The sequence below is a fragment of the Solea senegalensis genome, linkage group LG9, assembly GCF_019176455.1.
Source record: "Solea senegalensis isolate Sse05_10M linkage group LG9, IFAPA_SoseM_1, whole genome shotgun sequence".
NCBI classification, from domain to species: domain Eukaryota; kingdom Metazoa; phylum Chordata; class Actinopteri; order Pleuronectiformes; family Soleidae; genus Solea; species Solea senegalensis.
The window spans coordinates 1,827,332-1,851,391 of NC_058029.1; the positions used below are offsets into that span (position 1 = coordinate 1,827,332).

The 24,060-nt window shown below is 42.6% G+C and overlaps 1 protein-coding gene across 1 annotated transcript in view; it reads right to left on the reverse strand.

Annotated features, from left to right (window-relative positions):
* LOC122774726 (raftlin-like) overlaps positions 1-16,658 on the reverse strand; it is a 107,969-nt gene extending 91,311 nt beyond the window's left edge. Inside the window, exon 1 of the mRNA XM_044034207.1 lies at positions 16,479-16,658. Within this exon, the coding sequence (XP_043890142.1) occupies positions 16,479-16,626 (148 nt within the window). The 5' untranslated portion in view covers positions 16,627-16,658. The remainder of the gene's footprint in view (positions 1-16,478) is intronic.
* Positions 16,659-24,060: the final 7,402 nt, after the last annotated feature.

Genomic DNA, 24,060 nt, shown 5'->3' on the forward strand with positions numbered 1-24,060 from the left:
CAGGAAGTGATTCCCTGTTATGTCAAAAGACAGATGGAGGCGACAGCAACACTGGGATGGTAAAACGAGACAGGAGTGAATTCTACTGCTCAACAAAACCTGGTCCTGGATAAACGCCCGCCCCTGCTCTGCTGCTGTATACACACAAACGCTCGTCTGACAGTTTCGCCCAGCAACTACAACAGGAAGTAGAAATATAATGTTTCTCATGGTTTGCAGAAATGTTTTCTGGGAGAAATCAGGCTGATATTTTTGGGGAAAAAAGAAACAGTACTCTGGGTTTTAATTGCTCCTCCAGGGTGTATTTATTAGTGATATGCTTTAAAGTTATACACTTATTGATTCTTTTTAAAGGACTTTTTATGATTATGAGTAACAAGTGCACGTCGCTGGTTGTGAGGACACGTTTAATTTTCACGTGCAAACACGTGGATAAATGAGGCCACAACGGCGGTTTGAGTCTTTCTGTGTGGAGTTTGCATGCTCTCCCCGCGTTCAGAGGTTAATTAAACACTCTTAATTGACCGTGAGTGTGAATATGACAGTGAATTGGTGTTTTTATCCGAAAAACCCAGAGAAAACCCCCACACACTCAGACTAGGAGAACAAGTCCACACAGAAAGGCCCTTGTTCCAAGCCCAGGTCTCCGAGGTCGAGTTCCGACCACTAAACCAACTGTTTGGCCCATGGAAGAACAGGTAAATATTAATAAAAGAATCTTGAACCTTTTCAGTAAATGTGGACAAAATGTTTAATGCGACAACATTATGTAAAAATCATGGTGCAACAGTATACAAGTGACCATCCATCCATCCATCATCCACATGAGGATCACGGGGTTGCCAATCCCATCACAGGGACACAACAAACAAACAACCATTCACTCTCACACTCACATCTATGGTCAATTTAGTGTGTCCAATTTGCCTAATCTGCATGTTTTTGGACTGTTGGGAGGAACAGAGAACCTGGGGAACCTGGAGAACCTGAAGAACTTGAAGAACCTGAAGAAACCTCAGGCACAGACGGGGAGGACGTGCAAATTCCATGCAGAAAGGCAAGAGTTCCGACCACTAAACCAACTGTTTGGCCCATGGATGAACATGTAAATATCAATAAAGGAATCTTGAACCGTTTTTGGTAAATGTAGACAAAATCATTTTTACATTTTAAAGTAGTTAATGCAAGAAATAATAACCTCGTAAAACTCCTGGCCTGACTGCATATGAGTGACCGGAGTGTTTTAATTCCACAGCAGGTGACAGCTTCCACGGCATGTGTTAGTTAAACTCTAATCAGACTTCCACAGTCACTAATGCGTCTCGGGGACGGTTAACTCTTCATTGTTTCGACGCTAAAGTCGCTGCGGCCGACAAATGACCCCCCCGCGTCTCACGTGAAGTGGATGCAAGTGCAATCAAAGTGTAATGTGCACGCAAATTGACCCCAATCAGCGGCCTATTTTCTTTTAAATGCCACCCTTTAATACTGTACGATGGAGGTGAAAAAACACGAGTGGGCTTCAAGACTCTGCGCTCCGCCATTTTTCATAATGACTGTGGGAGAAAATATCGGAATATACGCTGCTCTCTATTGATACAAAGGGGGGGGAGAAGAAAAGAAAAAAAAGACAGTTTCCATGAACTTCTCACCCCACATGTCAAATCCAACATCTGTGTTTTCCCCGCATTGATTCTGTGAGTCCTGAGGCTTCGCTGGAGGAACTTACTGCTGAGGAAGGAGCGTATGGTGAGTGAGTGAGCGCCGATGGCGGCGGTGGATGTGCAGCAGCAGAAGCAGAAGAAGAAAGAGGAAACCGCGGCTGCTGCCAACTCCGTTTAATGAACGGAAACTCCACTTGTCCTTTAAAGTGTCCAGATTCCAGCTCCTAACACGTCCACTGAGAGGAATTCAGGCTCGGAAGCGTGAGTGGGAGCTGGTTAATGGAAGCGGGAATAGTTTTGGCAAATGGAGGAAGAAAACAACAACTGCCTGCAGTTGGGATTTAAGTAAATTGCTGGTTCACGGTCTCTAATCTATACATCACAGCCTGACCAATGTTGGCTATTTCTCGAGAACTCCCAATTCCACTGTCAATATTTTACACTTCAATCATAAAAATGAAAAGAAAACACAAATATATCCCAATAAATGGAACTTAAATCAAGAAAATAAACACATTTCAACATAAAATGCACAATACTTGACTTCTTTATTCTAAGATTCAATAACTAGGTATAAAAGTAGAAGAAATAACACTATTTTCCAACAGCCGATTGTGTTTTCTTACTAAACACATTTGTCACGCTAAGGCTACAAACAGTCACGCCAATACTAATATGTCTGCTTTATCAGCTTACTGATAAATCTTTCAGCCTCTTATTACTCAGGAGAAGCAACACTCGGAGAAATGAAAACTGTATTTAAGACTCAGACTGAGCTTCGGTGTTAAAGGATAAACATTATTCAGTTTTTTTTTATCAAGGCAGGAAGTATTTATCAGATATTTTGGAGAAGTTAAAGGTCCAGCGTCTAAAACTCAAGTGAAATAATAAGTGTACTATATGATAGTATCAGAGTACAATCCCCTCATGGTATGAATTGTTGTTTTTCATGCCCAAATTAGACTTTTATAATGTTTTACTGAAGCCTAAAATGGACAAACTAAACTCTACATAGAGTGACGTGAGCAAATTCATCAATAAATGATGCTAAATGTCACACTGGACCTTAAATTTATCTCCAATTCAGTCTAATTTAAGCATGTTTGTCTCCACGCCACACATGATCCTGTTTTAAGTTGAAGTGTTTAATGATGTTGTTGTTTTAGGTTTTTTTTCGTGTAAATCTGTGTTTGTCCTCCTTTGTCTCTCTGTCACCTGTTCCTTTTTGTCTGTTTGTCCACCCCCTGTCCCCCGCTGTCTCACATCTTTTAATATCAAAATAAAAGTAGAGATTTAAAAAAAACAGGACAAGTATGTTTGACTCCCGACTGTGAACACTGCAAAAAGCTGAAGATACTTAAGATAATTTGAAAATGGCAAAATTTTGCTTGAAACAAGTCATTTTCCCCTGATAGTGCTTATATATTCTTGTCTTTTTAGAGGCATTTTTTGCTCTTAAGAGCAAATCTGTCCAACAGGTGTAAACCAAACTATTACCAAACTCCTTCACTGAACAATACACTAACAATCTATAGGTTGCAGTTTAAAAAATGTAAAAATATTGAATGTAACCATCACATTTGCTGTTGTATTTTTCTGCTTAGTTACCAAACCCATATTTGTGTAATTTTCCATGAAACATCGACAAACACAGCGTCTTGCACGAGCGTGTGATGTGATTTGGAAAGTACAGCGGGGTTTTTTTTAAAAAAAGGAGGAGCCATTTTCTAACTTTGGACATTGAGGCGGCATCTTTCTCTACAGAGCTGACAAACCACAGTTATTCACCGTTCTCACATCATGTTCTTCCTGTCTGAGAGAAAGTATGAAACTGCTGACCATATATATCCGTTTGTAATGTCATTGTGCAAGCGCTCATGACTCAGATTGTGATGACTTTGTTTGTTTTTGCCAGTTCAGCTGAGGAAAATGATCTGACCTCTGGAGCCCATGAAATTATTTCACCAGCCCGGGAAAAATGTGTCAATTTAGCACTTCCCTACAGCAAAAATAAAGTCTATTTACATTTCAGCTCACCAAACAACCGCAGTAAGGGAGTTTAGATACTGGAAGATACAGGAGAGCTTTACAAACCACTGCCACAACCTCATGTGACATCACCTCCTCCTCAGAAAGGTTCATTACAGAAGCAACTGTGCTGATGGGTGAACTGGTGGTGTGGCCCTTTAAGAGCAGCAGCTAACGACTAATGACCGTACTGTACCGAACCAAACTGTACCACGATGTTTACCGTGATGGAAACACATAAATATCAGCTACACTACTACAAACTCTTCAGCATTTGCCTGATCTCACCAGTTTCCAGGTAAACTTAAGTCGTTTTCACACCTCACAGTCCGCTAGACTTTGTAGGATTGGGGGTTGGAACGTTCAGCCGGTCGGAGTTTGCTTTCTCACCTCCGAACCTTCTGAATAACGCGTAGCCCTCCTCGCCTGAGGGCGGCGCTGCGTCCAGAGACAAACCTGGAGCTGCATCAAATCGCTGTATGTGAACATACGACACATATACGCTGCAACCACGGACTCGCGCCAAGCGGACGTTGAACTGCTCAGGTGTGTTCATATAGAAGAAAAAAAAGACGTCTTTTTCATCAGACTGCAAATAGGTTGTGCTGAAAAAAGGATATAAGACACATTCTTATAGCCTCTGAATATACATTTTAACATAGTAATAGCATAGCAGCCTAAATGCTCTGTGTTCTAAGGGTTAAAGACAGAAAATGATGGGTTGAGTTTACTACTCTTGATGGCTCTCTGGACGTGAGGAGGATTTTTTAACTAACTAATGTCTAAAGTCTGATATTAAACCCCCAGAGCATGTTTCTGTTTTGACAACAGGTTGGAGCTGCGTAACTCGACAGGAAGTGGGATCAAGGCTGAGGTCACTTCCTGCAACATTCTGCCTCTGCGACCTCACCAGGCCTCTTGAGCAAGAGCGGCTAACAATAGCAGCTGTGACCTCGTGCAAAGCTACAGCCGCTTCTGTCTGTCCGTCCCACACATAAATACGTTTGTTCCTCTTTGGGAGGTGCTATCAGGGCCTGGCTGCAGGCAGGCGGAGGTGTTCTGTTAAATTTAGATTGTTTGCTTCTCTGCTGTGGAGGCCCTGATTGCATTTCAACACAATCAATACTGGCACATTGGATCTGAGTGAGAGGGCAATAAGAGCCAATAAAGCTTTGAGGGGGCGCTCAGGCGTATTGTCTGTCAGGTGGGCTGGAAAACAGTGGAGGCCCAGTTAGGGGAGACAACGAGCAGACAGGATGGGATGAGGAAAAAAACAACAACACAGCGGTGGACAAACACACCTGAAGATACACCAACAAAGAGCCAGACACAGAGAGTGTGGAAGTTAAAACAACCGTTACTACGCGTACGTGGTTGAACACAAAGGACGTCACTTCTTATCCTAAAATTCAGACATCTGTTCAAACCCGGCAACAAATGTGCACCTTCAAAACCAGTTCACTTAAAAATATAGAGCCTAGAAGAGCATCAGACCATGCGAGGTAAAGTTTGGTTCAGCCGAGATGGCGGTGAACACAGCTTGACCTTGGATCTACGTTAAATACTCCCATTTTGTATTGACTGACACACACTAGGGCTAAAAAATGTATTGAAATTATATCTAAATCGCCAAAAAAGTGTCAAAATATAATTTTAGCATCTTTGTTTCTTACAGATCAGCACAAATATCACGCAGCAATTGTTTAAAATGTGTTTTTATCAAATGAAAATGAGAATAATGATGTGAAAAAAATGCTAAAATATAATAACTATTGTTATCCATGAATATTAAAATGTACTGTTTTACAAAAAAAAAACAAATGTAAAAGCACCTTATTATTTCTCGATTAAGATGTAAATTTATACTTATTTACTTCATACATTCCTGAACAGAAACATCACTTTTAGTGGTTGAATGTTATGTTTGATTCATTTGCCAAATAAATAACAATAACATTGTTATGTTCTGTGGTTTTTATGATATAAGAGGTCTAATACATTTGATAAGCACCGTATATCTGCTCCTGGTCTCTCTCTTCTGTCTCTTATCTATACTTTCCGATTCTTTCCCCACCTTTCTTTCTGTGCCTCATCTGTCCTTTCACCACAACCGGTCGAGGCACATCTTTACTGACTCCCAGTCTCTGCTCATTATTGGTTTTCTCTTCACTCTATAATATTGTAAACATTTCTGCCTTATGTACAGTGTGTTTTTGTGGACGTAGTGTGCCAAGTAATATTCTTTCAAACCTGAGTCTTACCACACACACACGCTCTGTATCTGCCTTGTTTTCTATCTTTCTCCCTTCATTCCCTCCCTCTTGAAGACACTCATCTTCACTTACTCATCCACTGACGCAGGCAGGTTCCCCACCCACGCGCAGAATGCATATCTCAAAAATAAAACCCAGGGAGCCTCAGGATGTGTTGATTTGCTAAAGCACTGTGATGCATGATAACACGGCCGTTTAAAGTCCTGACTGGAATCTCAGGAATCTCGGTGGGGGGATTATAGATTAAAGACTTGCCAAACTATATAAAAAGTGTTATTTTCTCGTCTTCTCATAGCCCCAACCTCTGATCTCACACAAAACGAGCAGAAAATCCAGCTGAGTAGACGTGTAACGCACTCATTGTGCAGGCGCTGAACAATCTGAAACAAATCAGAGGCCCAATATTTTCTCTGAGTGAGGGGGGAAAAACTGCCTTTTACTGCGACAACATCCACACGCGTGCGCGCGCTCAGTCGACAAAAGCCTTCAGACACAGGAAACTGTCGCCACAGAAGACGAAACATTACAAAGAAAAGCTAATCTCAGACATTCTGCCGAGCGAGAGGCAGGGAGGGAGGGAGGGAGAATGTGGAGGAAGGAACCGGGCAGAAATCTGCGTTTCCTGTTGCTGAAAACTTTGTCAGCAGATGCAGTCGTTTGAAGCCGAACGAACGCGCGCAACCTGCTGAGCTCTGCCTCTGTCACACACTCCTGAACCGCTGCTCTGACATCTTTGTCTCAGCAAACGATGGCTTGGCATTTTGCAGCCTGAGTGGCTCGAAACAATGTGGCATCCACTTAGTATGCCACTATGACTGCAGATGGGGGGGTGGGGGGTTGGGGGTGTTGCAGAAACAAGGAGCGGCGACGCAAGTCTGAATTTGTACTGTCAGCCCAGACAGCAGCTAATGCATATTTCATGTGCTTTTTTCTGGAAGATTCCGCAATTTGGCAGTAATCACCCTGAATACCTTCATCAGGAGCACTCAGCGTGCAGCGACGGGCCTGTTCCCACTCCGATTATTAATTCAGTATTTTCCAGTAGATAATCACCACTTGCCCACTTTGATTTCTCAGCGTATCGGGGAACACATTTCGGATTCCGCTCACTGCGGCCTGCGTCTCATTTGCAGCAACTCATAGTGGGGGATTCTGGACGACCCCCATTTCCCAAACAACAACAACAACAAAAATGTCCATCAATGTGAGGATGTTCCAATAAAACAATATTCATTATTACAAGCGTGGTTCTCAAACTGTGGTGCGCGTACCCCCGGTGGTACGCGAGCTTCCTCTGGTGGTACATGGAGGGAAATCAAGAAATACAAGAGTGGAGCTGAGGAATTTACTGAGTTTACTGGTCTTTGAAGCTTATTTCAGGCCCAGTTACTGATACATAAATTCCGCAAATTAACAATTAGTGAATAATTATGTAAAACTGAAATGCCACAAAAGTGTTTTGCTATTTACAGTGTATATGTACAAAAGAAAACGGTCTATATCGATGAGCAACTAAAACACCACCAAGGAAGAAAAGGCTCCACTGCTGTGTATGTTACTGCTACGCAGTCAATCAAAAACTGGCCCCACCTTTCAAACAGTTCCTCCAATCATCATGCAGAAGCCCAGCGTCCGTGCACCGCCCACTTGTAACCAGAAGGTCGGCCAAAAAAGGGCTGGGGTACCCCTGAGCAAGGTACCCAACCCCCAATGCTCCCCGGGCGCTACTCAGTGTGGCAGCCCATTGCTCCTAATTCTAGGATGGGTCAAAATGCAGAGGAATACTTTCCCTAAGGGGATTAATAAAAACTAACTTTAACTTTAAACTGCGCTGCAAGTTTGTTTTAATGCGGAGGCTGCTACGGGAATAAGGAAATCACGTAAAATGATCCGTCATCCTGAACGAACTAGTGACACGTTCTAATCTACGTTCTAGCGCACGTTTAGTATTGAAATGTAGGATTAGGGTAAGGGGGTAAAAATATCCTATCAGAGTTGATTAGTTTGCTAAAATAATGAACAGACTGACAATTATTTACAACCATGTTTTGGTTTTGAGCTGCGAAGCCAAACCCTGGGCAGCAGGGATATAAAGGGAAGGGGAAAAAACAAAAACAAAACCAGATGACCGTGACTTTAGGCCTCAATGTCACTCTCCCCTTCAATAACCGCAATTCATTTCCACCTCTCACGCCCGAGAAGCTGGGGGGATAAATCCAGGGCTCTGCTGCCATTCAAGGACTAATCTGGCCTCGGAAAGCCACTCCGGCGCGTGGCGCTCCCGCTGACCTCTCCCGCAGCTCCGTCTCACATCTGCACCGAAAAAATAAAAAGGTTGGGGGTGTGGGGGGGTGGGCCGTTCTTGCGTGTCACTCACCTGCTGCCACAACTACAGCTCATAATAACGAGGAGACTTGGGGCTCTGGGGGTTTTGCATATAAATGATGTGTCTGGTTTCCAAGATGATATCAGGCAGAGTGCGTGTGTGTGTGTGTGTATCTGGGCGTGTGTGTGTGCGTGGAGACCTCATACGTCTGCTCTATGACTTTGATGTCAAGGGCGTCAACTTCACATTTCCAGCGTTCCCAACACGCCTGCTGAGAAGATGCAACATATTGATGTTTTCAATTTTACCCCTTCCTCCCTGACAATGTTTTTCATATATATATATATCTATATATCTATATAGATATATATATATACATATACACATTTCAAAAATCACATTTTAGGGGAAATAAGATTGGTCGCACATGCCCGCCGACTCTGTTGTGCTCGGGCTTGTAATGAAATGGCTTCCTTTCCACGCCATCTAACACGGCAACAGAGAGGCACTCTCTCAGCTCCCCGTGGGGTCATGATCTCAATATCAAACCGACTCTGCATTTTGTTCTCCTCTTTTTTCTTTTTCTTTTTCTTTTTTTTATTAAGAGGTGAAAGAGTTGTAGCAGAATGACCGTGAAGCCGAGTGTACACTGATACAGCAACAACTCATTGGTGGTCCAATGCCGATATTTAGTGCAGAGGAGGGTTTATTATCCACAGCTCTCCAACGATTTACTCTTCCTTTCATCACTCCTTCTGCAGTAAAAGGTGTTATTTTTGTACAGTGGGTGGCTGGGTGGCAGCCGGAGGGGCCACCGAGGTGGCAGTTGTGAAGAGCTATGATCTTACACTGTAGCGGGGAATTATTACCAGCATTATTCACAGTGCAGCAGTCAGACTGAAGAGAAATCAACACCATGCAGGGCACGCTGCAGTTGTTCCCATTAAGACACGAAGGAGAAAAAAAACATGTTTTTTTTTTTGTTTTTTTTTTTAAAAAGCTTCAGGGAACATGTTCTAACAGGGCAGTGATAATGATTCCCTGAAATAGACGTGAAACAAAAACAGTGCAGTCCTCATGGAACTCATGACCACTCTTGTATAAAAGTACCTTAAAGGGATACAAAGCCACTTTTTTTATAATATTTTATAATATATAAGTAAAAGTCTTAAATGACATGTATTGTACTTGAGTATCAAAAGTCATTTTCTGACATAAAATGTACTTAAATTTTAGGAGTTAGGATTGAGCCATGGCGGCTCAGTGGTAGGGCAACTGGAAGGCTGTGGGTTCAATTCCCAGCTCTGCTCAACAATAACAACATTTGTGAAGATATTTCACAAAATGAATCTGTAAAGAGACATAAATAACTTGTTATAACTTGATTTTAAGTAGAGGGCCATATGAAACTGACTGGGAGGCCACAAAAGGCCCATGGGCCACGAGTTTGAGCCCTCCGCTCTACTTTTTAATACATATTTGGATATATATATATATACTTGGATATCAGTTAAACTTGGAGTTAAAACGCAAACCTTAAAAAGCAATTTGTGCAAATATCCAGCCTAGAAGCACGTCATGCCATCTGAGGTAATTACCGAATGGTCCAGCAGAGGGCGCAGTGAGCGCAGCTTATTCTTAGATCCACAAAATAAGACTGTATTGTTATATTAACTTCTTCTGAGTGGATAATCGTGACAAAAAAAACATATCATATTACATATTTCGCGTTGAGCTCTCGGTTAGTTTAGCTGTTAGCTTCACCCGAGTGAAGTGAGACAAGAGGCAGCGCGAGTGATTGACCTCATGAGACTGCAAGTAGCCGTAATAAGTCAAATTAGTTGGTGAGAGTAAGACGGAGTAAGACTAGTTAGGACTAAAATATAAAATATAAAATATAGACGTATTGCATTTTTTAATTGGCACACAATGAATAACAATCTAACAATTCCTATTTGTAATTTGTTGATTGCCTTCTTTCAAATGGTTTCATTTTAAAAAGTCTTGATTGTTCAGCACTAATTGCGAGACAAACAAACGATGATACACTTTTATGCACATGCATACTCCATGTTCAACTGAAGATGACAGAATGCTACTGCAGACTTAAAGTCACCATTATTCATTATTCTGTATATTCTTCAGTAAAGTAACTTCCGTTTGTGGTTAACCCTCATTCTGCCAACGTCACTAAGTCGTGACACTGGTGAGTCAAACTGGCAGGAAATTTGATTAAAGCACCGCATCTATCAGAATATCTATATCTGGCGCCAGAGCGTTAATCGTCTCACACAAGACAAGACAAGGTGGTGTCGTGTGTCATCGTACGGGACAATAAAATGGAATTCCCTACATCACAACATTACTGTCCGACATGAATTAAAAACAGATTTCCGTCGCGACTCTCACTCCGAGTATCTGCATTTTACAGCTTGTGCACGACCTCCTGCTCCACCACAGCCTCTTTCTATATACATTATCGTAAATATTTTACAAGTTTTCCTCCTGAAAAACAGCCAGAGACATGAATCTTACTTACACGGTGTACCTGGTGCGAGGTAATTATACAGCCACGAGTGAGACGGCAACCGTTCAGCCTGAAAATCTGCTGCCGCGGCGCAAAGACCCGACCACTGGGACGCCACTTAAGAGTCTGAGTTCTCAGACGTGATGAGCTCTTATAAGGAACACACACACACACACACAAACATGCATGTTCTGATACAGTGTCCTTAGTGAGGACACTCGTAGATATAAGGCATTCCATAGTTCCTTACTGTAAACCCAATTCTAACCCTAAAACCAGGTCTTAACCTCCAGAAAGCACCTTTAAAGATTTGAGGACCAGACAAAGTGCCCTCACTCGATATGGTTCATACGATTGTTGGTCCTCTAAAAGCTACAAATACAAGAACACACATTATGATGTGTGTTCTTGATGTTACAGACAAGTACACATAAACACATAAGCACACCCAGGTTTGTGCAGCTATTCTTCCAAGGACATGGCATTGACTTCGTGCAGTGCGATAATTGATACGCCAGGGCAAATATCGATGTTTTAATTAACAAATTAAGGCCAGTTTCACACGCCGGGCGTCGCTACTTCATGTCTCCTCTTGGTGGCGTTGAGGTTTTGTTTTCTTCAGTTAGACAGATATCGTAATAAATGATTGTCTTGCAATACATTGATTATCACAGAATCGCGATATTATTGGTATCGTGAGGTACCCTGTGATTCGCACCCCTATCAAAAAGAACTACACAATGACTAATCCTACCCTTAATCTAACCATAATTCAAATCTCAGACCTTAACTTGACCAGAAATGAGCTTCTGCCTCATGAGGACCAGGTTTTTGGTCTCCATGAGGACTGCTGGTCCTGACAAGCTCAGTGTTTATGCCAGAAAAGGTCCCGAAAGCACACACACACACTCACACACATAAATCCAAAGACGTAGTGACAGTGATAGAGAGTCGGAGCAAGAGGAAAGTGATTACAGTAAGTACCAACCCCCAACATTACAGAGTATACTTGAAGATAATAATGTCACCACGAGCCAAACACACACACACACAGTTCAACAAAAGGGAGGATCCCGTCCAACCCCCGTCTACGCCCCCACCGCAGCCCACCGCAGCCCACCGCAGCCCACGCAGTCCCGCTTTCACGGCAGGTCCCATACGAGGGAGGACGAAAGTGGAAGAGCCCGCACACACCCACGTTCCCTCGGCTCGCTCGTCCGTCCACTCCACTCAGTCTGACAAACTAATGGAGACTAATCAACTGTCAGGCTGAACACACGGCGCACTACATCTCCCAGCATCCCATAATACCCACCCCAACACCCACAATACCACCACCACCACCCCACCTCTCACCATTATTACTGTGATAACTGTGGGGAGCAGAAGTAACAGAGTGATGGCTAAATATAGACTCCACACACACACACACACGCTGGTTTCACGTTCTTGTGTGGACACTCATAGACATAACACACTCCCTTAACCCCTTAACCTTACCCTTACCTTAACCATCACAACTAAGTGCCTTACCTTAACCTTTAACCTAGCCTTAACCAAAACCTAATTATAACTCTACCCCTAAAACCAGGTCTTAGTCCTCAAAACGACCTATTAAAGTTGTGTGGACCGGCCAAAAATGTCCTCACAAGGTCAACATGTCACACGTCACAAAGACGACATGTTGTTTATACAAATACAGCACAGCTCATCAGCCAATCACGTGGCAGCACCTTCATATTCTGTTCTTACTGAAGTTCAAACTGATCAATTACTTAACTCAATTAACTGGGGTGATGTAAATCATATCACTCCGTGTCTCCACAGACATGTAAAAAAACAAAATGCTGCTAGAGAAACACAGTCGCATGGATATGATGATAATGGCTTAATCAGCATTGCGGGAAATCATGAGACAATAGTTTGAATGGAAGTTTACAATTTACAATGAAAAGTTACATACTACAGCTTTAATGTTCCCCATGTTTAGCATTGAGCAGGTGGTTAACAGTGAGTTTTTAGTGGTTTAACAGTGAGAAAAGCCTGTTTTCACTGTCCCTCTCTCTTAAAGTAGACTCAAACCAAGACGAAAAAATCATTGCGACAAATTCAATTTAACCCAAACTAACTGAGTCTAATTTAACTCAACCTAACCCAATTTACCTAATGCCTAAATCTAATCTGGACAAACTTCACACACACTAAAACTGCTTGACAGTGTCAAAGGTCAAACTATCTGTTGGTGCTTTTTTAAAGTTTTGAGCATGAGAGCAGTAACACACACACACACAGTGGAGCCACTGAGCCGTTAGTTTAGGTTTGAGACATCTCAGGAAGTGACGCCCACCTTTCATCTCATAAACACCTCAGTCTGTGGAGAGGAAGGAAAGGAGGAGCTTCTAACAGCACAGCCTTTTCTCCATGTGTGTGTGTGTACATGTCAGTAGTAGGCTGTCCATCTTTGTGAGGACATTTTGGTGGGTCTTCACGACTTTAAGCGGCTTTTACCAAAGTTAATACTTGGTTTAAGAATGGGGAATTCATTATGTCTATAAGTGTCCACATAACGCTGTACAAGAATGTGTGTGTGTGTACTTGAACATACCGAAAACAACATATAAACCCCAGAGAGTGAGGACATTTAGTGAAAGTGAGGACAATTTGGCAGGTCCCAACATTCTTTCACACCTAAAAAAATGGCTTTTTAAGGGTTAGGGTTTGTTTTTTTATAATTAGATTTATGTTAAGATTAGGTTAAGGGTCAGGATTAGGAATTTTGTCCTTACTAAGAATGCTGTACGTGTGTGTGTGTGTTAATAGGCTATAAGGACAAGTTTTGATTCAAACCTGTCTTTGCGAGGACATTTTGGTCGGTCTCCACAACTTTAAAGGGATTTTTGAGGGTTGAGAGTTGGTTTGAGACTGGGGTTTCAGCTAGGGTTAGGAATTCATAATGTCTATGAGTGTCCACATCTTTGAGAACATTTTGAGGATATTTTAGTTGGTCCTCACAACTTTAAAGGGGCCTTTTGAGGGCTAACGCTAGGTTTAAGGTTTAAAATTAGACTTGGATTTAGGTTAAGGCTTAGGATTAAGTTGTGTGGAGTTCTTTCCAGGATAAATTCTATGCAGCTTATTCCCCTCTTGTAAGTCATTTTGGGTAAAAGCGTTGGCTAAATGCTTAAATGTAATGTAAAGTAAGTTGCAATGCTTAAGGTTAAGGTGTCTATGTGTCCTCAGAATGCAGTGCAAGAACGTGTATGTGTGAACCGACTATGATTTTCAGCCTGGCTGGCTGCCCTTTAACTCTATTTGGATCCTCTGCCCTCTCACATAAGTGATGGCCACCAGCAGGATATTTGGAGTGGGCTGAAGGATCCTCCTTCATTAGCACAATGTGAAATTATTACTGACTAATTGTCAGAAACGAAATTACAAAGGCCGCCGCTATACGGGGGAACAAGTGCTAATTAACGTTTCATCATTACAAGAAAGTCCTGATGAAAATCACAGAGCGTGCCATTATTCAAACGTACAAGACGGATATATTTCTGCTGCATATGAATCCTTAATGTTTTCCGACGCTGGATATATAAACGTGTAATGGCATTTTCAGAGACAGATTAATCACGCTGGAGGTGGTATTAGTCCATGAAATGCTACACACGACTTCAGGGTTGTAGATTATGGTGCAGCTCAGGCCTTTTTTAGAAACTTGTGGGGCTCGTTGCTGCCTTATCATGCAGATGTATGATGCAGCAAAATGGCAAACGCCATGAGGTATTCATATCATTTAAACGGTGCATGCGGAAAGGGCACTCCTTTCGTGTTTTTTTTCTTTTTTACAACCTCGACGCATAAAACGACTTTAATATATCTGCAAACAGTAGCTGTGGGGATCTCTGATCAATAGCAACAATTCTTATGCTGAGGTGTCCGGCTTGGGGATTGTGATGGAACCGTGTAGATGGAGATAAGTAATGTCTCTGGTTTTGCTGGTGCAGGAGTAGAATTACTGCCCGGGGGTCGTTTGCTTTCGCTGACCGACAGTTTCAGTCGACGCCGCACGTTTTCCCCCCTCCACACACTCATTCACATGTCAGTGACTGTTCCTGGTCTTTGGAAGAGGGGGGAAGCTCATTTCAGGTCCAGTCATTTACACGTAAATTCTTGTTATTTACAGTGTATATGTACAAATGAATATGGGCTATATCACTGGGCAAATACCACGCAACGAGTAGCTGTTTGTCTACAGACTTCAAAGCTGGACTGAGGAAGAAAAGGCTCTGTCAATCAAAAACTAGCTCCGCCGTTCAGACAGTTCCTCCAATCAACATGAAGAAACACTCTGCCCACTGCTCCATTGACTCCCAGAGAAGCCGAGCTTTCGTGGAAGTGACGTTTTTTGCCGCATTTGTCCAAACGCCGTCTAAAGCTATTCTGTGTCATCGCATAAAGAACAGATGAAGTTGAGATTCAAGTGGTTTTAATGCAGAGGCTGCTACGGGAATACGAAAATCACGTAAATACCGGGATAAACATCTGAGTCTGAAAGAACTACGTTAAGGATAGGAAATGTAGATACAACACAGACTTTGACATTTTAGAGGAAGCTGAGCTTCCCTTGTTGTCACATGTTGACTTCTATAAAGATCTAATGTAACATTTCTACATTTAAATATGTAAAGCAGACATAAATAGTGTTTTTGTAGGGAAGTGAAATGAATGCGTTCTGTGACTTTGATTCTCTAAAACTCAAACGGTGTATGACTGTGAAGCTAGTTTCATGTTGTATATTCCACACTGACTCTTTCAGACCCAGCAGCGTGCACATTCCTCAAACTAACTTCAATGAGGAAGAAAAAAGAGCATTAGTGCAGCAGATAAAGCTACAATGTACCTTTGAGATTATTCTGGAGAAAATTCTGTAACAATAATAATTAACATATTTGCATAAATTAAGCACATTTAGCCACTCCCACGTGAGTGTTACACATTTGCCCTTTAAGGTACATTTAGAAAAGATAACAAGCGTACGACTAATTGCAAGTTAGCTATGGACAATCATGTGATTAATCACAATTAAATATTTTTAATGATTGACAGCCGTAATAATCTGTTGAGCAGCATACGTGAGGTATAGCACTCTTTAAATCCATACAGAATCTATATTACTGTGAAAAGTAACAGACCCTTTCTTTTTGGTCACCTTTTAATGACGTCATCGTCCACGAGTGTATTTTACACCAGTGGATCACGACCACTGTCGGTGACGTTCTCCTCAGAAAGTTCAAACACACTGGGAAACCAAACGAGACAACACTTCCCATGATCCCATGCTGCTTTACGACCTTATCACACTAGGTCTTTCCTTTTAACCAAGAGAGCCCCTGCCGCAGATATTACATACTGTGTGTTTAAAAGGTCAAAATAATGTTGTTGTTTTTCGAAGCCACGTGAACCTTGATCCTGTCAGATTTCAAAGGACTCTCTTGAGGTGTTCTCATGATAGATGGCAAGAAGCTCGCTCAACGTCTGACCAACAGATATGGAACTAGTTCATCCTTGATGTGAGAGAGGGTTCCTTCAAAACAGTGACCTGAAAACCAGCTGTCAGCGCAGCTTCGTGAAAACGTCTTCAATCAAAATCCACATCTTACCGTCTTTGCCGATCAGGAAATCCAGGTAGCGGTAAGTGTAGGCCACGCCCACTTTAGTCTCCACCTGCGGCCTCTTCAGGGTGGAGTAAATCTTCCCCGGGCTGTTCTCCTCCGACATCGGTTTCATCTTCCGTAGCCCGCAGCCCATGGCTCCGCGGTTTGTCAGTAACTCTGAGCACAGATCCTGCAAAGATATAGACAACGAAGACTGAGACTGTGTTTTCTTTACACATGTGGTGTGTGCTTGTATGTATTACTTCTTTAGGACCTTTTCTGGCATAAAAAGCTGAACTTGTCAGGACCAGTAGGCCTCATGGAGACCAAAACCTGGTCCTGATGTCGGAGAACCTCATTTTCTGAGGAACTGGTCAAGTTTAGAAATAACATTTTGTTTAAACTGTTTAAAATTAGTGGAATTCAGTGCAGAGTCCTAAGAAGAATATCAGCGTGGACCTCTGTGTGTGTGTGTGTGTGTGATTGAGTTGCAAGATTTGCAAATTTGCATAAAGATTTGCACATTTTTGCAATTCTGCAAACCATTTCCAAGAGCAGCTCCACAGCGTTAGATGTATTTACAGGTTTGTGTATTATTACTCATGTATTATTCAGGGCAAACGAGTCAGGCAAGTACAAGTAAGTTAATAGCGTATCTGATGTAAACACTCAATGTATGCAAACATAACCATATTAGTGTTATATATACTGTACACAACACTTAAGTGAAAGAACTCCATGCAAAAGAGCTACAGAACGTGAATTACTACAAGTAAGTAGAGAACACTGTTAAAGGACAGGGAATTCTGCTCAGTTCTCAACATTTGGGCTGAAACTGTTACTCATTTAATCGCTTACTAAGTTAATTAAGTCAACTATTTGCATAATAGATTAATCAGTTTGAGTGTTTTTTAAAGAATTAAAACAAGCTTTCTGATTTTCAGCTTCTTTAATGTGTGTATTTTCTGGTTTCTTTGCTCCATTTGACAATGAAATCCTTTAAACTGAATCATTTCCAGGTTTGAGAAACACTGATTAACATTTTCTGGCATTTTATGGACCAAACAATTTTCTATTAATGTCTTGGGCCATTACCAATATCCACAGAAAATTCCACCCAAGTTTGTTTTTGAGTTCACATGCTATATAAATGCTGCCCATAAACAAACATATAACCTAATTTATGTCATTTGAATGATGTAAAATGGAATTGACACATTGTTCCATATTCAGGATTAATCACAGTTTTAGGTCAATATCAACAATGAAAAGCAAACTTTACTAGTGTATCTTGATTGGTAATCAAATAAATGTAAAGACTGTTACTTTATTCATCCAGAAAAAATCAACGAACAGACGCAGTGCTCACAAATGTAAACACGTCTAAACTGATAGAGACATAGAGACTCTGTGACACACAGCAGCAACAGCAACAGCTTCATTTATACATTTATTTCTCTTCCTCACTAACTGATTGATCTGCAGTGGTGCGTTATATTCCAGTTTTTATTTTTTGTTTTAAAAGTGTGTCACTGTCTGACACACTTTCAGCAGCTCCGACACGTTCCGCACACAAACGATGCTACACGTGATAAACAAAACTAAATAAAAATAACGTGTTAAGTTCAGCCCGATCGCTATCTAAGCACGAACACCGACCGCCTTAAAATAAAGTGTGTGATATTTCTCTGTCGAAAAATGTAGTGTAATATAAAGTCGTCTGAACCTCTAAAAAGTCCAAGTGCAATGTTTGAAGAAGACGTACTATTTCCATCCGCCTGCTAGATTTCACTCAGGATTAGATAAATCTCTGTGACATACTGCGCGTATACAAACAAACACACGGGTATGAATGCTGACATTCACGCACTCGGATGTCTACGATTCCTCTGGGATTACCAGAGGGGAAAAACCAATATAAGGAACGTGCGAGATGAGCATCTACAAATCAACAAATCAACATGGTTAAATGAGCTAGATTTTTCAAATGGTTCCTCCTCATCCTCAAAATTCACGATGACAACCACAGCGGGAGAGAGGAGGCAGCGCGCTGTGGACGCCACGGACGCCACATCACCCCAAATGACTTGTGACAGAACCGCTGCCTCTCTTCAGTGGCTGCATCTGGGAGCAGGTGACATCTGATTGTGTCCCATTAATTAAAGTCATGGATGGATGGTTGGATGGATGGATGGCGGCGATCCCCGCTCCATTGATGAGGAAGCCCACTCTATTATTCTCCCTTCTAATTACAGGACATTGCGCGGCCTTGGCCAGATACGGCGGATTTGAGCCAGCTGTCGCTTCACAGGCGACAGGACAGGAAGTGAAGGGGTGTTGGGGGCGTCTGGGACGCAGGGGAGGAAGGAGTGGGAAGCTAAATCGGAAACAAGCAGACGGGCTCTCTCCGTTAATGAGGTGAACGGCAAGAATGGAAAAGGTGAGAATCAATCAAGGGAGAAGGAGGAAATGGGGGAGCGGCCCGGTGTGGAGATTGTGCGTCAGGAAAAGAAGGGGGTTGTGGGGGCAGCGGGTAATGCATGGCAAGTAGAGTCTGGAGAGAAAGGAACGCGCGTGCAATTAGAGTCCGCTGAATACTGTAGAGAAGCGGCCAATCGGCTGATGATGAGGGAGGCGGGGGAAGAGAGAGAGGGAGAAAGGGTGAGAGATGAAACGGGAGATTCATTACGGTTGTCAGGAGAGCCAGTGTTTTGCAGTGTTGCTGACATGAAGGCCTTTGTTTGGCTTACGCACCACAATCATATCTATGAAAGCTTCATAACGGTTGCCAGAAAATGAACCGGTCACGAATGAACTGGATGCTGATACCAGAACACAGCACACGTCCGGTTTGTGAGATTAAGGGTGCGTCCAAACCAGTGTTGTTCAGTCCATATGAGTATGATCTGGGTCGGTATGAACAAAGTCCAAGACCTGAATCTGCTAAACTTGAAAGAGGTGGTCTCACTCTGCTTGCAAACAACCTCTGGAGGTCACACTAGGGATGAACCTCTCAAAAAGGTCAGTTGTTTCAAGCGTGAGGTTCTTCAATTTGCATCAGACATCTTGGACTATGTTCACACCAGTCTTGTTTAGTCCATTTGAGCTGAACCCTGGAGTATGCATGCTCCTGGTGTGGTTTGCTAGGATGGGTATGAACACAGTCCAAGACCTCTGAGGCAAACTAAGGAATCGGACTCTTCTCCACTTGAAGGAGGTGGTCTTAGACAGCTTGCAGTTGACCTCTGGAGATCACACCAGTGATGGACTACTCAAAAGGTCAATCGTTAGTGGTCTGAGACCACCTCTTTCAAGTGGAGCAGAGTCTGACTCCTTAGGTTGCATCAGAGGTCTTGGACTGTGTTCACACAAGTCTTGTTTCGTCCATTTGAGCCAAAGCCTGGAGTACTAATGCCCCTGATAAGGTTTGTTTGAGTCGGAGTAAGGAATCAGACTCTTCTCCACTTTAAAGAGATGGTCTGAGACCTTCATCCACACCAATCACAGGAGCTTTTACAGCTACAGCCTTGGTGTTCTCATCAACATCCTCCGTTGAGGAGATAGAAGCGGCCTTCCTCCTAGTACACCCAGCTCTTTAGTGCAGGGTGTAGATGTGCATGTGGATCACACCCACCCAACAGTCACCTGTCGGTTTTCAGGCTGTTGCTCTGCTAACTCCCAGACATCATCAACAGAGCAGTGAAGCAGATGAACATCTAGCCTGCTGATGGCAGGCTGAGAAATTCCGAGGGATTTGTCTTTTTCACCAGTCTCTTCTAATTAGTCCACGTGAGACTTGACTTTGTGAACATAAATCAAACCAGCATTAAACCTGGAACCTCTGTTTCCACCTCCCATCAGGTGTGCGCCAATGAAGCAGACTATGTTGGTGTGCACACACTGAAATACCTCATGTGTGCAGAAGAGTTCTGTCTTCGCCTCGCAGCTAGTGCCACGTTGGACTAATTTCTCACGTTTGAGTTTAAGAATAAAAAAATCAAACAACAAATCTGAAGAACCTGGCATAGTCAAAGTCTATGTAAGTGCTTCAGGCCTCCGTTAAATTGTCACTCAGGACTGCATTGCACGGTGCTGCAGTTCCCCAAACAGCAGCATCACAAATGGCTCCGACTTCAAAGGGAACCCGGGTAAAGAAAAGGCTCAGTCTTGGATTTTCACTGTTGCCTACAGTTACTTGTAAATAGCTTTTTATCATCTCTCTGCCAACCCTGGAGAGAGAAGGAACAACAAGAGGGAAGGTGAGGGCTCCGTCGTGTCGTCTACACGAGATTGGAGAAGACGCAGGCAGAACAAAAACATGGGGAGGGGGAAGAGCAAAGGGTGTTATGGGGGGGAAAAACAAAAAGTGCATGAGCAGAAAATGGAGGGGATTGTATTTGCATAGCTCCTCGGGACCAGATGGGAGGCGAAGACAAACACAAGTATTTTTAGAGCAGAACTGACAGAGACTGAGACGCTTTTCATTATGTTGCGTCCCCGTTTCTCGCCTCGAACGCACTGGCTCCCGGCAGCCTCCGCATGTGCTCCGCCTCAGATCATCTACAGTTTTTGTCTGTGATCGACAGGCAAAGCATCAGTGTAGACAAATGCTGAGCGTCTATGGAAAAAAGGAACAGGAAGAGGTTCCATTGATTTCCCTTTTTGCTGAATTAGCAACGATCCTCTTGCCATTTTGTTCCGTCTTTTGACTCCTGCTAATGGCATTTTGAGGTTTTATTTGATATGGGGTTTGATTCCCCCTCCCCTTGATGTTTGGATGTTTTGTTGAGGCCTGTATGCACTTAGGTTTTGGCTCTGACGTCCAAAAAACATCTCACAGCACTTTATATTGTGCTGAATGAGAAAGACAGCAACTGAGTGGTTCTTTCACGTCCAACTTTTCTATCTGTTGCTCAGCAGGGAGTTTTGTCGGTCCAAGGTTTGGCCCATTTCTCAAAAAACATCATAACTGTTGCCTCTCCAGGGACTTGGGTCCACTGTGAGACATTTAGGAGAATGTGTTGGTAGAAATGTTGTATATTAATCATAAGTGGAAAGCTTACTACCCAAATAAAGAACAACATCCTTTCTCCTATTTCTTACAATTTTGCAGTAGCACCATTAGAGGTCACTGTTTCTCACACACTGGAGTTTTAAACACATTGTTAAAGCTAAAAAAAAAAGATCTTTTTCACTGCAGAAAAAACAAAGTACTCACACATCAGGCGATGTTTGGATGGAGTATCTTAAAAAACAGGTCACGTTGAGTGTGCAGGTTGCCATTTTTTTGTTGCATCTGCTGTTACTAAGCAACCAAAACAGCCTGTCTAAATTAAAGGTAAGCCTCAGTGACTCAGCTTAGAGCCTTGTTTCCTGGCTAAATCACTGTTTGGTAAAGGCTGGCATTCATTTATTGATGAACATCCCATTCACAAGACCAGAAAGGACCGCCCCTTTTTCTGCCCGGAATACTGGAAAAGTCCTGACCAACCAAACACTCTAGATCAGTGATAACTCTGTGAATACAAAGCTCTTAGACACATAGTTTAACTAACTTTATTGTGAAAGCACCATAACTTAAATGAATGGGGTTTTTTTTTCCAGCACTGTAAATCTCTCGCAGCAGCTTTACTGCGTGAATTATCTGAGGAAAAAGAAAAGAAAATATTTACTGTGACTGGGAAAATTCATCCTTCAAGCTCAAGCAAGAAAAAAAGGAAAGAAAATACAGCAGAATTTAACAAACTGCTCCAGGAGCTGTCTGGACGGTGGACGGTTCAAAGCTGATTTCAGAGTGAATAAAGAGCAGTTTGACCTTCTTCTGAGGAAAGTTGCCCTGACTGTGAAGAAAAAAGAAAAAGAAAACTCAGCCTCTGCTGTAAAACTATCTCTCTGGTGTGCATTTGTCTGGGGTTATAGGCGGTTATATAAAACCTGTGGTGCAGAACAACTCAACATTTCCCCATTTTTGGTCTGAAAAATCATCCGTTAACGGCTTCACTCAGACCACAGACCTCGTCTGCTTCGATTGGCCGACACTTTGTTGTGGCGACAACCAAATGTTCAAGTTTTAGGCGAAATTAGGCAAAGTTGAGAATGAGTCACACTTTTCTTCTTCTGTAATGTCAAAGAAGGCTGCCAGTTCAGTTGCATCCCAGTTCAGATTCTTTTGCCAATATCCAACATGCCGATATATTGGGAGTTCTTGGACCAATAACCGATTCCTAGGTATGTTTTTTGCCCAATTACAGAGGTCTTTTAGTCTCTTCTGTAGTGAAATTATCATAACATTTTAATACTCATGCAGATGTAGATATACAGTCTGGTTAGATCGTTGTAGATGGCGCCGGCATTAAAGTCAAGGAGTAAGCAGCTTATTTAGAACTACTGTTGTCGTCATTAGTCATAACGGCAGATGTTGCTGTGTTTGCCGATATCTGATAATACATTTTAACCATTCTGTTACCAATCCTGTTGTCGTGGACAGGAGTTAGCATGCGTATACTTCACGATCTGTCCAGGGTTTGACCCTGTGTCAGCTGAGATTGGGACAGCACCACCCTCCCCTGTGACCCTCATGTGGAGGATAAAGTGGTAGAAGATGGATGGATGGATGGATGGATGGATGGATACCAGAAAGCAGAGAAATAGAGATTTGCGGCCATTTACTCGTCACTTTGGCGGAACTTGGAAAAAGAAGCAGAAAGAAACACTCACTCATTGACATTTCTGCTGCCACAAAATCAAAATAAAACCAGGCGACCTGACTATCTGCCGATAATGTCACGTAGCCCTAGTTAATTGGACACTGTAGGTGTGTGAGTGAATGGTTGTTTGTCCCTGCGATGGACTGGCGACCTGTCCTTGGTTGACCCGGCCCTTTCACCCTCTGTCCACTGGGATTGGCGCCAGCAACCGTCATGTGGAGGATCAAGCGGTCGCTAATGAATAAAAACACATTTAAAACACCTGTGTATAAGTTGGCTACCTATGTTGCTAAAGTCTATTTGTTTAACATAATCTGAAATGTATGATCTACTGTGGCTCGCTGGTCTGTATATCTAAACACTGGTGTCTTCTAAGCCCATACACGACCCAATTTAAAGACATAAGTAAGAAGTAAGAAGTAAAAACCAGTTCTAGTTCCTTGGAACAGCTTTGTCCGCCGCACAGTGATGATTGTACAGAAACAAGGCGTGTTTGCGATGCATGGTTTTCCTTAATTCTGTCTGACTGAGATCTTCACTACATTACAAGACGATGTTACAAGGCTTTGATAGCGGCTTTGCCCGAGATCAAACCCAGCAGCATGGGGAGCTTCAGAGTGGATTAATGGAGGAAGACATTAATTAGGACACCGAGTTGTTGTGTTCTCCTTGTAGCCTCCCCCTTTTAAGCCTCCCTCTTGTTCATGTTCCCGCTCTCCATCTCTCTCTCGCTCTCCCTCTACCTCCCGCACACGCTCTTCGCCTCTTCCTGACTTTTGATCTTCCTAATCTGACAAGTAAAGTGGAGCACAGGGCTGCACTCAGTGGTGGGAACTGCAGGTCCAACATCAGCCATAGTTTATTTTGAGGAGCAGGAGTCA